Source organism: Garra rufa, chromosome 22 (genome assembly GCF_049309525.1).
Source record: "Garra rufa chromosome 22, GarRuf1.0, whole genome shotgun sequence".
Classification (NCBI taxonomy): Eukaryota; Metazoa; Chordata; class Actinopteri; order Cypriniformes; family Cyprinidae; genus Garra; species Garra rufa.
Window position 1 is genome coordinate 22,546,659 of NC_133382.1, and position 14,354 is coordinate 22,561,012.

General features: G+C 37.6%; 1 protein-coding gene across 13 annotated transcripts in view; it reads left to right on the forward strand.

Moving 5' to 3' along the window:
• Positions 1-14,354, forward strand: part of svila (supervillin a) — a 63,753-nt gene that overhangs the window by 33,519 nt on the left and 15,880 nt on the right. For 6 of the 13 annotated variants that reach the window (XR_012341365.1, XM_073827738.1, XM_073827743.1 and 3 more), the window contains 9 exons: positions 183-278; positions 3,038-3,434; positions 5,752-5,986; positions 7,288-7,420; positions 9,290-9,337; positions 11,907-11,975; positions 13,474-13,524; positions 13,906-14,074; positions 14,165-14,260. Coding sequence is in view for 12 of the 13 variants with exons in the window: in XM_073827738.1 (XP_073683839.1) it covers positions 183-278; positions 3,038-3,434; positions 5,752-5,986; positions 7,288-7,420; positions 9,290-9,337; positions 11,907-11,975; positions 13,474-13,524; positions 13,906-14,074; positions 14,165-14,260 (1,294 nt within the window). In the remaining variant the exon portion in view is untranslated. The remainder of the gene's footprint in view (positions 1-182; positions 279-3,037; positions 3,435-5,751; positions 5,987-7,287; positions 7,421-9,289; positions 9,338-11,906; positions 11,976-13,473; positions 13,525-13,905; positions 14,075-14,164; positions 14,261-14,354) is intronic. The other 7 variants (XM_073827742.1, XM_073827747.1, XM_073827741.1 and 4 more) reach the window with 6 other exon arrangements.

Consider the following 14,354-nt stretch of genomic DNA (forward strand, 5'->3'; position numbering starts at 1 on the left):
GGGATTAAAGTATGTTTAAGGATATTGAGATTATATTTTTTGCTCATATTGCCCACTCTTCTTGTGTACTCTTATTTAAGTTTGTTGGGCTTATGTAGAAGTATTCCACCCACAGACATGTAATCAATCTTACTCTTGCACACACACGATTGAGCATTTAAAGGGGTTTGTTTCTGATGCAGGATGATTCTGATTCTGAGATGTTTGACGAGGATTCTGAGTTCTCAGAGCGTCTGAGTGATCTGGAACATGTGTGGATACCCGAGTCCTCTAGAACCGTATGATATTTCATAGAAACCAAGGTTTTACTCTGCCTGCAGTAAAACCAGTGTCCCATGTCTTAGAAGCAGTTGTCCTAATGCTTCAGCATATACTGTATGTCCCTAAGTGCCAGTTGGCTAAATTCAAGCATTTAATTTTTTTTAAGCATCTTGCGTAAATGATAGTACAGCCACAAAAAGAAGGCATGGAGTTAAATGCTTCTGTATGTAAATGTAGTTCCAGATTGCTGGTAGCTCAAGTACAGGCTTTGCAGTCTTTTGTGCTTTTGAAATGGAGCTGAGAAATGTTAAAGGATTTGTTCACATGCCTGATAGTTTACTCACACCTATGTCATTCAAGATGTTCGTGTCTTTCTTTTTTCAGTCGTAAAGAAATGAAGGTTTTTAAGAAAAACATTCCAGGGTTTTTCTCCATATAGTGGACTTCAATGGTGCCCAACGGGTTGAAGGTCTAGAGTGCAGTTTCAATGCAGCTTCAAAGGGCTCTACATGATCCCAGCCAAACAATATGATCAGTCATTTTCTAAATAAAAAATAAATAAATATTTCTATACATTTTAACCACAAATGCTCACCTCGCAGTGGCTCGACCTCATGCACTATGTAGCCAAGTACCAACCCAGTGTGTTAACAAAGCTAACATGCAAAGAAAGTCAAACATCTTTTACAAAAAAAAAGGTAAAACAACAATGTTGGATGATTGTTGGAGGAGAAAATGAGATTTTGAGATGAGAAGTTTTTTGACCTACCCTATGCAAGATGAGCATTTGGGGTTAAAAGTATATACATTTTTATTTTATTTTTTAGAAAATGGCAAATCATTTCGGTAAATAAGACCCTTATTCCTCGGCTGGCAGTGTGTAGAGCCCTTTTAAGCTTCATTGAAACTGCAATTTGGACTTTCAACCCATTGATCTCTATTGAAGTCCACTATATGGAGAAAAATCCTGAAATGTTTTCCTCAAAAACCTTCATTTCTTTTCGACTGAAGGAAGAAAAACATGAACATCTTGAATGACGTGGGGGTGAGTAAATTATCTGGAAATTTTTATTCTGAAAGTGAACTAATCCTTTAACAGAAACTATGTTTTGACTGTTTATTGTGTTTTATGTATAAACATCATTACTGCTAGGTTACTGTGCAAAGAAATTTTCTGTAGTGTGTTTTGCTTTCTGTGATCAGAGAATGACGAAGCATGGAAGAATTGTGAAAATACAGGCTGGAATCTCTTGACTTCCTTCTTCTTTCTAATCACTATGGGCTTTTATGGGGTAAACTTTTAATGTAGCCCATTTTTATATTACTATTGGTTTTCTCGCACCTGGCTTATTTGGAGCATTTGTTTTGGAACCTGCCATGTTTTCTCTCTTAGTTTGATTTGTCTAGGCATATATGAACACAGCAAACATGCTGTTACAAAAACAATCGTTCTGACGTTACCTGAACGAGTCTCAGCCTGATTGAAAACTCTAAGGTCATTGCTTGTGATGAGAAGGCAATACGACCCAACAAACCTAACTGTGCCATAATGCAAAATGTTATTTAAGGGATAGCTCACCCAAAAATTTTATTCTGTCAGTAATTACTCACCCTCATACCATTCCAAACCCGTAAGACCTTTGTTCATCTTCAGAACACAAATTAAGACATTTGTTATGAAATCAAAGAGTTTTCTGACCCTGCATATACAGCAATGTAATTACCGTGTTTAAGGGTCAGAAAGGTTGTAAAGACATCAATAAAATGGTCCATGTTGTGCTATTCTTGTTAACGCACGTCAGCTGACACGAAAAAGAAGAAATTGTTGGATAAAGTCATTATTTTTGTTTTCTTTGCGCACAAAAAGTATTCTTGTTACTTTATAAAATTACGGATGAACCACTGATGTCACATGGACGTTACTACTTTTCTGGGCCTTGAACTTGTCAGTTGCATTGCTGTCTATGCAGGGTCAGAAAGCTCTAGGATTTCATCAGAGATATCTTAATTTGTGCTCCAAATACGAACGAAGGTCTATCCCTTTAAAAAAAATTAGGAGTGTTTATTTGTTTTTATTTTTATAAGACACTTTTGCTTTTAAATAACATTTCCCACATACTGCCCACCCCTTTTCATTATTGTTGTTTTCTATAATTTCTATTATATGAATATTTACCGGTAATTGTCACACTCCATGCATTGTGATCAAGCATTTTTCTAAGGAAAGTTGGTTATGGTTCTGTGGTTGTCATTGCAAAAATTCTGTGCTTTTGTCTATGAAGACTCCCTAATGAATGAGTGGGAGTTTTTGAGTGTTTTAGGAGAAATGTGTCAGTGCTGAATGCTTGCTTTATTTGGAAATCAATGATCTTATTATGGATGTACACCGCAGCTCTGCCTACAGCCCTGCTGACACAGTAGTGTCAATTTAATTAATCGTGTCTGTGACTCAGAGTCTCTGTTTCTGAGGGCATGATAGGAACAGTCGGGTTCAGTATATAAAGGGCATGGCTTCGTGAATGGTTTTGTTATTGGCTGATTTGATGCTTGCCTTTCAGCTACAGGAAACGCACTAAGTCAGCCTCTGATTAGTCGGCATGATTGACGTGTGTCTGCTGATGAAATGTTGATGAATGTGCTGTTTCCTGCCCATGCTGACTCACTTTTTGTTCTCATCTCATCCCTCCCCCTTATCTTTCTCATACTGTTCACTCTCAAATCTTCCATCCTTCCCTTTCTACCTTTTCCATCCTTCTCTTTTATTCTCCTCTTGTAGCTGCAGCCTGCAGGTGGAGCTCGTTTTGCGTCCACCTCTACCTCAGCCCTGAGATCCTCAACTGTTTCCACTGAACATGCTGGTGACATCCACCTGACCATGCCTAATGTATCTGGCCCTTCATATTATGAGCAAACCCTCTCCCCACCTCACTGCCCTCAACCTGCCCAAGAGTTCCAGACACATCAGATTCCAGATGTATCCTCCATGGCCCAAGGAGAAAAGCTGGTGTTGAACATGGGGAAAAGAAAGCTCCCCTCTCCAGAGAGCATGAAACAAACACCACTCGCTCAACCAGCCAGAGACTGGGAGGAGTATAAAGGGCACAATGAGGCTCTGGTGACCCCTCAAGACCTTTCAGAAACAGATGGAGAACACAAGTCAACAGCCATGTCAGGTAGAGAAATATGAATGTTTGTTTGTTGGTTTGTTTTCTAGAAATGTTTTAGTTGGCTTGTACTTCAAGGTAAAGTTGTTTTTAATTTAACTTTGGTCTTGTTTGCTTTTCCTAGTTAATAGGACAAGATACTCTGTAAGAACAGTGTGCATTTACTAATATAGCTGAAGTCAAAAGTTTACAGACTTTGCAGAATCTGCAAAATGTTAATTATTTTACCAAAATAAGAAGAATAATACAAAATGCATGTTATTTTTTTTATTTAGGATTGACCTGAATAAGATATTTCACATAAAAGATGTTTACATATAGTCCACAAGAGAAAATAATAGTTACATTTATAAAAGTGACCCCGTTCAAAAGATTACATACTCTTGATTCTTAATACTGTTGTTACCTGAATGATCCACAGCTGTGTTTTTTTTTTTTTTTTGGTGATAGTTGTTCATGAGTCCCTTGTTTGTCCTGAGTTAAACTGCCCGCTGTTCTTCAGGAAAATCCATCAAGTCCCACAAAGTCTTTGGTGTTTCAACATTTCTGTGTATTTGAACCCTTTCCAACAATGACTGTGATTTTGACTCTTATGCAACTATTACAGAAGGTTCAAACGCTCACTGAGGCTTCAGAAAGAAAAACGATGCATTAACAGAATGAAGATGTGTACATTTTTCTTATTTTGCCTATATATCATATTTTCATTTAGTACTGCCTTGCAGAAGCTATCAAAGATGTTTTCGGAAGGGAAAATAAATTTACCCTGATTTTCAAATTCAAAAAGTTTTCACCCCTCGGCTTTCAGTTTTTCCCTCTAAAGCATCAGTGAGCGTTTGAACCTTCTCTAATAGTTGCATAGAATTGCCTCAGTTGTCTTCAGTGTGAAAAGAAGGATCTCAAAATCATACAGTCGTTGTTAGAAAGGGTTCAAATCGCAAAAATGATGGAAAAAAAGAATTTGTGTTACCTGAAGGATTTTTTCTGAAGAACAGCAAGCAGTTTAACTGTTCAGAACAAACTCATGAACAACTATCACTAAACAAAAAAAAAAAAAAACAGCTGTGGATCATTCAGGTAACAACACAGTATTCACACAAGAATTAAGCGTATGTAAACACTTGAACATGGTTTTGAACTATTTTTTTTTATAACTTTTATATGTAAATGTCTTTTATGTGAAATATCTTATTTAGATCAGTACTAGATAACCAAATAACATGCATTTTGTATGATCCCTCCTATTTTGGTAAAATAATTTAAATTTTGCAGGTTCTGCAAGGTGCATGTAAACTTTTGACCTCAACTGTATATATTTACTCATATGCAGTGCAGTTACAGGTTGGTGATGTATCATCCAATACATTTTATTATTAGGAAAATTAGATGGATGCAGTTGCTTATTTAGTTTAAATTTAATTTTGCCTCACTGTTAGGGTAAGATGAGCCTCTGGAATAGAAGAAAGCCCCTGGGATAGAGGTCAGGTCATAGCTGTCATGGGATATTTGCTAAATATGCTAAATCTATCCGATATCATTTTAAATAATTTATACTGCCAAGCTTCCAAGCAATTTTAAAGTCAGTAAGATGTTTTTTTTTTCTCCAAGAAATGAATACTTTTATTAAGCAAGAATGCATTAGTCTTGATTAATGCAAATGTAACAGTAAAAACATTTATTTTCTGTTCATTAGAGAATCCTGTAAAAAGCAGCTGTTACATTTTTGTAACATTGTAAGATTAACGATAATAGATGTTGTTTTTTCAGCACTGAAACAGCATTGAAATGATATCATATATTATTATATGTTCATTGCACACTATCATTCTCTACAATTTACACAGTCATGCACTGTGTGTTTTATCAGTGATGGCTTTATGATGTTATCAGTGACTTTACAAAAAGATAGGGGTGGATAGGATATTATGTGCGTCTGTTCTGTAGGGTCTTCCTGTTTTGTGTCTGCCATTCAGGCTGGTGGCTTTAAACTTCTCCCCATTTAAAGAGACAGAAAGCTGTCTGTCTAAGCCACACGGCCACAGTGTGAGCAACAAAGCTTTCTTTTATGCTTAGAAACTGACACTCATTTCCTGTGTAGCACTTCTTACATATTCATCACAGTTGTACCATGTGTGTATTCACATGCTCAAGTGAACATCCACTCCTGACAGGACTGTGTGTGTGTGTGTGTGTGTGTGAGAGAGTTTGGCTGTGTTTCTATGCATGTGTATGTGTATGTGTCTGTGTTGGCTCCGCCTGTCACTGAGCTGTTATTGATTGTATCACTGGGGCTGCTGAAACCCTTTCCTGTGTCTGTGTTTAACAGATCTTCCTGTGCACACAGCCGCAGTACGTGCAGCGGCAGCTGTATCACAGGGCTCATCCTCTTTACGGAGCGGCTCTCTCGCACAGCATACACACGCACAAACGCACGCAGAGTCTGCCGGACACTTCTCAGAGGACAGCTGGATAGAAGAAGAGCAGGAGAGTAACTTTAAAACAGAGGAGGGGGACAAACTCTCAGACATCATGTCTGCCAGACAGATGTCCATCAAAGAGAGGTGAGTGTTTGAAAGTATGAATATATGTAATATACAAAATGCCATCTTTGAAGAGTTTGTGATATGGTGATGTGAAAGGAAGTCAGCAAAATGTCATGTTTGTGTTTTCCTTTGTATAGAAATTGTAAATTGTATAAAATGAGGCTGCCTCAGACTTTTCTGTGTGTGTGTGCGTATGTGTGTGTGTGTGTGTGTGTGTCTGTGTGTGTGTGTGTCTGTGTGTGTGTGTCTGTGTGTGTGTGTGTGTGTGTGTGTGTGTGTGTGTGTGTGTGTGTGTGTTTGTTTTTGTGACATATTAGGACACAAATTTGTGTAATAACATGGGTATGACATAGGTATTACAAGGAGAGGGTGACTTATGAGGACATTGTCCATGTCCCCACTTTTCAAAAGGCTTATAAATCATACAGAATATGTTTTTTGAGAATGTAAAGATATGCACAGTCTCCTGTGAGGGCTAGGTTTAGGTGTAGGGAAGGTGTAGGGTGATAGCAAATATCGTTTGTACAGTATAAAAACCATTACGTCTATGGAAATGTCCCCACAATTCACAAAAACAAACGTGTGTGTGTGTGTGTGTGTGTGTGTGTGTGTGTGTGTGTTCCACTTTGACTATTTGGGGAAAGTAGGTTGCACTGTGTGTCTTTTGAATACATGTCATTTGAATAAGTTGCATTGTTCTTTTCATTTAACTTGAGAGAATTGCATTAGAAATGAACGTATTAGATACATTAAGTCCTTATACAACATTTTTGACTATAAGCTAGGTTGTTGTCAATGGTAATGATGTTGCGGTTATGTCTTCGTGCCATCTGACTGCATCTTTGTGTTGTGGTCTGACAGCACACACACAGATGGAGGTGGATATTAGAAAGAAACTTACTGAATGTTGCATATTTTAGTTCAGTGTAACTCTTTATTGTGTATGACTCTGTAGATCTTTATTTGCATTGATTGGTTTATGTTTAGTTTTGTCAGAGCTGTACTGCTGTTATCCGGTTTGTGATCAAAGTATTGTGTAACCGATGAGCATCTGTCTGCTGCCATAGGAAGCAAGCTGACGCAAGCTGGTTAAATTGTTTAATGGCGTAATGAAACCACTCATCTGCATATATGTGACCCTGGAGCACAAAACTAGCCCAAAACTAGCACAAATGCAATACAAGTATAAGGCCCAGAAAGGTCATAAGGACATCGATAAAATGTTATGAAGCTACAAGAATACTTTTTGTGCACAAAGAAACTTTATCATTACCTCAGTCATTTAAGAATTAATGACACATGATTCTGTCTTCTTGCAGGCTGGCACAGTTGAAGAAGAGTGGAGAGGATGACTGGAGGAACAGGATAAATAAAAAACAGGATGTGGTGAAGGTTGCTGTGTCTGAAAGACACGCCCAGCTATGGGAAGTGGAGCAGAGCTTCAAGAAGAAGGTAACCTCTGAACCATGAACTGTTTCACCTGACCATACAGGTCAAAGGTCATGATGCATTGACTAATTTTGTAAACGGTGTGTATTGAACAGCTGTTGTGTTCGATATCTTGTAAGATCTTGTATTATCAGCTCAGATTGTTGCAGAGCAAATATCATGCAACTGGTTGATTTTGTGATTTAATAGTTGCATAGTTCAGCATTTCAGTTTAGAATTAGCCTTTCTGCAGTTGAGTAACTCAAAACAGAGAAGGGTGTGTGCTATCCGTTGTTTTCTCACCTTGTATCATTTCACTTTATTCTGTCCTTTCTGTTTGCATGTTTTTGTGGTGTGCATGGGTCACTTTTGCTGCTGTGTGAAACTCAACTCAAGAGCTCTAATCTGCACACAATCTCTATGGCAGACAGGTTTGCTTAGAGCAAACTATTTATTTTAAAGGGACAGTTCACCCAAAAATGAAAATTCTGTCATTAATTACTCACCCTCACATCTTTCCAAATCTGTAAGACCTTCATTCATCTTTGGAACACAAATTAAGATATTTTTGATCAAATCTGCGAGCTTTCTGACCTTCCATAGACCGCAATGTATCTGAAATGTTAGACAGACATCAGTGGTTCAACCGTAATTTTACGAAGATACAAGAATAACTTCAACAATTCTCCTGCGTCTTGGTACTCTTAATAATGGCGGAGAACGGTGACTTGGAGAAGAAGTATTGTTGAATAAAGTTGTTATTTTTGGTTTCTTTGCGCACAAAGTATTCTTGTAGCTTAGTGAAATTATGTTGCTGTCTATGCAGGTTCAGATAGCTCTCGGATGTCATTAAAAATATTTTAATTTGTGCTCTGAAGATGAACGAAGGTCTAAGGGGTTTGGAACAAGATGAGGGTGAGTAATTAAAGATTGAGTGTTCCTTTTTGGGTGAACTATCCTTTTAAACATGGTAGTGTGATTGTTGATCATGAATGGAAATGACCAAATTAGACTGCTAATTTATGCACCCTTAATTTATTGTGGCTGACAACAAAAAAAGAAAAGAAAGTTAGGCCTTAGTCCTTGAGAAATAACAGGTGCTGTCTATGCTGTTGTGTTTGTGCTAGGGCTAGTAGATCATCATGAATGTGTACATTATTTTTATAGCAAAGGGTCCTGGATTATTTGTATGTTTGATACAGTATGTGTTCTTAACCTGCATAATCTGTGTCTTTCTGCTAGTCCACTTCTTTACTGCATGTGTATTTTTATTATAATATAATTTATTATAATAAAACCTGTTTCAAAACTTTGCATGCTTGATACTAATTTTCTAGAGCGGTGGGGGATGTGGTGAGGTTTCACATGCCTTTCTCTGTTTGGATTTATTCTGAAGAATGTTTCAGTCACTTCACTGCAGGGTTTTGATATCTTTAGGTTGCATAAGTGCTGTAATGTGATTTTATTTATAACATCACTTATCACAAAGTTCAGAATTATAAATTTGCTATCATTAGAGCCAATGCTCATCTGACGATCTGGCAGATCAGGTTTAGCTGTCACAAATTCTGTAAAAGATTCTGCTTTCCATCAGCATGAAAGTTGGCATGAAATTCAAATTTCATGATGAAAAATCCATCAACAACTGATAACCAGGTCCTGGATCTATATTTTTTCTTATTGATAAACCATTTATCTCGGCTGTATGTATCAATATGTTTTAATAATATTGAGAATCACAGTCCTAGTTACTTTATTATTAGAATGAACACAGTAGCATCTTCAGACTGCATAATGAATATTTATTCTTCAGTAACCAGATTTAAGGTTTAGTATCTGAGGCTTTTATTAGGGGGGTCTTTTCTTGCCTGTTCATTTTACCCCTTTTTCTAGGATGATGGGATGATGATAGATGACTTTGCCGTGTCTGATCAACTTTGGGTAAGGCTGTTAGCCACTGTGCTAACAGGCTTAGCACGGGTGTTGCCAGTGTACAAGGGTTATGCTTTTGATTTTGTGTTTAATCCTTGTAATGATGGTGACGTCAGTGTGCTATCATGGTGTTTCAGATCTCAGGATTACCCAGTTGCTTGTGGTGTTTTTTTGATTTGCTTGTTGCTCTCACATTGCTACCATGGTGATGGTATGAGTTCTGCAATGTCAAAATGTATTTTCTATTATATTTTATTGTGGTGGTTTTGTCATTTTGCCTAATGGTGATTTTACGGTTATGGTGTGGTATTATTTGGCTTGTTCAACCACTCTAATAGGCTACAGGCTTTCGGTTTCTAAATTGAGTGTTTTTGTTGTTATTGATGTGCCTCCTCAGGGACAGTATCAATTAATGACAATGAATGAATTTATTACAGTTGAGGTAAAAAAAAAAAGACATCCCCTTTCAGAATCTGAAAAATGTTAATAAGAGGGATCGAACAAAATGCATGTTATTGTTTATTTAGTATATAAAATGACCCAGTTCAAAAGTTTACTTACACTTGATTTTTAATACTGTTGCTACCTGAATGATCCACAGGTTTTTGAATTTGATGATCAAGGTAAATTTAACTTTTGTCTTCTAGGAAACATTTAACCATCTTCTGTAGCCTATGAAGGGCAGTACTAAATTAAAAGAAAATGTATACAGTCGTGGCCAAAAGTTTTGAGAATTACATAAATATTGGAAATTGGAAAAGTTTCTGGTTAAGTTTTTATAATAGCAATTTGCATATACTCCAGAATGTTATGAAGAGTGATCAGATGAATTGCATAGTCCTTCTTTGCCATGAAAATGAACTTAATCCCGAAAAAAACTTTCCACTGCATTGTTAAGAAGGCTTCAGGGCATCCAAGAAAGTCCAGCAAGCGCCAGGATCGTCTCCTAAAGAGGATTCAGCTGCGGGATCAGAGTGCCACCAGTGCAGAGCTTGCTCAGGAATGGCAGCAGGCAGGTGTGAGCGCATCTGTACGCACAGTGAGGCCAAGACTTTTGGAAGATGGCCTGGTGTCAAGAAGGGCAGCAAAGAAGCCACTTCTCTCCAAAAAAAAAACATCAGGGACAGATTGATCTTCTGCAAAAAGTATGGCGAATGGACTGCTGAGGACTGGGGCAAAGTCATATTCTCAGATGAAGCCTCTTTCCGATTGTTTGGGGCATCTGGAAAAAGGCTTGTCCGGAGAAGAAAAGGTGAGCGCTACCATCAGTCCTATGTCATGCCAACAGTAAAGCATCCTGAGACCATTCATGTGTGGGGTTGCTTCTCATCCAAGGGAGTGGGCTCACTCACAATTTTGCCCAAAAACACAGCCATGAATAAAGAATGGTACCAAAACACCCTCCAACAGCAACTTCTTCCAACAATCCAACAACAGTTTGGTGAAGAACAATGCATTTTCCAGCACGATGGAGCACCGTGCCATAAGGCAAAAGTGATAACTAAGTGGCTCGGGGACCAAAACGTTGACATTTTGGGTCCATGGCCTGGAAACTCCCCAGATCTTAAGAGGCGGGTGGACAAACAAAATCCCACTAATTCTGACAGACTCCAAGAAGTGATTATGAAAGAATGGGTTGCTATCAGTCAGGATTTGGCCCAGAAGTTGATTGAGAGCTTTTTGAAAACTAATATTTGTGTCATTCTCAAAACTTTTGGCCACGACTGTACATATCCATTCTGTTCAAAAGTGTTCACTCCCCAGCTCTTAATGCTTAGTTTTTCCTTCTGGAGCATCAGTGAACATTTGACCCTTCTGTAATAGTTGCATAGTCCCTCAGTTGTCCTCACTGTGAAAAGATGGATCTCAAAATCGTAGTCATTGTTGGTAAGGGTTCAAATACACAAACATGCTGGAAAAACAAAGAATTTGTGGGACTCATGAACAACTATCACTAAACCAAAAAAAAAAAAAAAAAAAAACACAGCTGTGGATCATCATTCAGGTAACAACACCGTATTAAGATTCAAAGGAATGTAAACTTTTGAACAGGGTAATTTTTATAAATTCAACTATTATTTTCTCTTGTGGACTATATGTAAACTTTTTTGTGAAATATGTTATTCAGGTCAGTACTAAATAAACAATACCGTGCATTTTGTATGATCCCTCTTAGTTTGGTCAAGTAATTAACATTTTGCAGATTCTAAAAGGGGGTGTAAACTTGACCAACTGTACAGTACTGCATCTGTCCACTAATTTATTAAATTCCAGTACTCTATTGGGATTTCTCTTGAAACTACTTGATTGACATCATACAGTTTGGAGAGATATTTCGACATTTAGATTTGGGTGGTTGTACAAGGCTGGTGATTGTGTGTTGAACTCTAGATTTGACCATAGCATTCTAGTAAATTACTTTATCTTGTCTAGGGGTCATGTGGCTATTTAGAGGTGATATTTTACTAGTCTAATGTCACCTGCCTGCTGTCTGTCCCTAGACTCTGTCTTCATCTCCTTCTGCTTTTTTTTATGTGTCTCCATCTTTTGTCTTGTTTCCCCTCTGTCTTGTCTGTAGGATCCTGTCTTTTCCTCCTCCTTTTCATGTGCCTCTGAACCACTGGATCAAATAGCAATCCTCCCCAAGGTGAGCAAGAACAACCAATGTAAACATTTCTTCTCATTCCGTCCTCCGATACTGACAAGCTGGCCTCTTCTCTTGACCACTAATAATTTTGTCCTTTTTTCCATTTTGAATTTCTACATCATACTAAATACTAAATTTATGGTTTAAAAAACAGACATCCACCATACAAAAACAAACAGATGGCATTTCATTGCCTGTTTATTTTACCAGTGTTGTTATCATTACATGAAACATGAAATAATGAACACAACATGAAATAATGAACACAAATGCTAGCAAAACAAAAAGTAGTAAAAAAAAAAAAAAGAAAGGAAAAACTACTGACTTCTGGGAACATTTACTTTTTTTAACTTATAAGTGTAAACATTTTTTTTTCTTAGAAGTAAACAGTTATAACTATTTCACTGACTATTTTATATTATATGAAGTATACAGTAGTCCACAATTGAAGTGGATCAAAAATGTTGTCCTAAGACGAGAATGGGTATTGTTTTGCTTTTAGAACAACTTTGATTAAAGGTTTTGATCCACTTCAAATGTTGACTACTATATATTACATATATTCTTTTTTACTAATCTGTAAGGCTTTTATTATTTTCATAAGCTCTCTCTACTGCCTTGTTGTTGTCATCCTGGCAATTTCTCGTCTTCTTCCATGGAGCTACTCTTGGAAAACTCTTAAACTTTAAATAACTTTGTAACTTTTTATACATTTTGTACACTTCACTTAAAGCTTAAAAATTTTAGGCCTGTATTAAAAAACATCTTCATTATCTTGACCAACTGATTTGATGCATACAAACCTATATAACTGACCCTTCACAAAGACTCCATCCCTCTTTGTTACTGTTGCTATGTCCGACAAGCCTTGACGCTCCCAGGCCACTCATGTTTTCACGCAGTAAAAAACACATAGCGGCACAAAAAGGAAACTGACAGTGCACCAACAGACAAGACAGAGCAGGTTATTTTTGGCATTAAACAAAGCCTCAGCTTTCAAATTTGTCATTTTGTCAGAAATTGAAACGGTAAATACCATTTTGCGGCTGTGACAGATCAATATGGTGACTTAGTTCCAGCAGTACGTGAACCGATCATCTCTTCCGCTTCTAGTTATAGCACAAAATAAACATGATTTAACATCAAAAGGTGTCTTGTTTCAGCCATGGAAAACTCAATACATGCCATTTTTCAAATTCAAGTCTGCTGAAGTTAATTTACTCGCCTGCCTGGTTTGTTTGTCGGACAAGTTATAATTGCTCAAAATGCGAGCCAATCAAACTCCCTGTGAAGGGTCAATTGTAAGACAACAGTGTTCGACTGTAAAACTACAAAAGGAGTAACAGGTCAGCGGTGCGGTGAAGAATCACTTTCCTAAATCTATTAATAGGATCCTTTTTAGTCTAGGATGCATCCTCTCACCTTTATCATTTCTTTCCATTCTTTTCTCATCCCTCTTTCTTCCCATCTGTTTTCCTGCTCTTCCCTCCGTGTGAAGGCTACCCCCCTGCCCGTGCAGGTGGATGAGCGTCACCCCTGGAGACGGAAGGTGCCTCTTACCCCCAAACACACATCCACTATTCCTCCATAACACAACAATAAGACTTGTTGTAATGTATGTGAACGTATGTATGTTAAGTGTTTCTTGGTGTCATCTTTGGTGTGTTTTTTTGGAGTCAATAACTAGCTAGTTTGATGACATAAATATTTAGTGTATTTCAAATGCTTTTGATTTGTTTCCAGGTTAATGTTAGGAAACAGTGGCTAAATGTGTATACTTTTTGGCTAAATCTTTTGAGATTGTGTTGTTTCTTAACAAAGCATCACTTTTAGAAAATGATTAAAAAGCTATTTCAATTAAAGTGTGAGAATGTGTTTTACTCTGACAGTGATCTAAATGCTTAATTTTTTTTCTCCTTTGTTATCTCAGAAAATGGGAAATGAGGTGGTGGAGACTCAGCGGCTTGAGCGAATAGAGATGTCTATTCGGGAGCGCAAGCAGCTCATTACTGCACAGGAGGATGCCTGGAAGGTCAAAGGTTATGGAGCATCCAATGACTCCACTCAGTTTACAGTGGCTGGCCGTATGGTTAAAAAAGGTAAGTGAAAAATGCACATAGTACTTCACAGCAGTGAAACAGATTGAATGCAGTTTACGAAATTTTCTCCTCTTTTTCTCTCTCTCCCAGGTCTAGCGGCCCCTACTGTTCTCACAAATCCAGTGCTGTCCCCTTCGTCCTCTAAAAACAAGAATACCTCTCATACCATCTCAAAGCCACACGAAGGTGAGAATACTGTACTCACACTCAAGTCCCACTTGTCATTTTCTTGGTCCCTCTCACCCTTTTTTCCTATGGTATTTTCTGTCCTCTATCTACT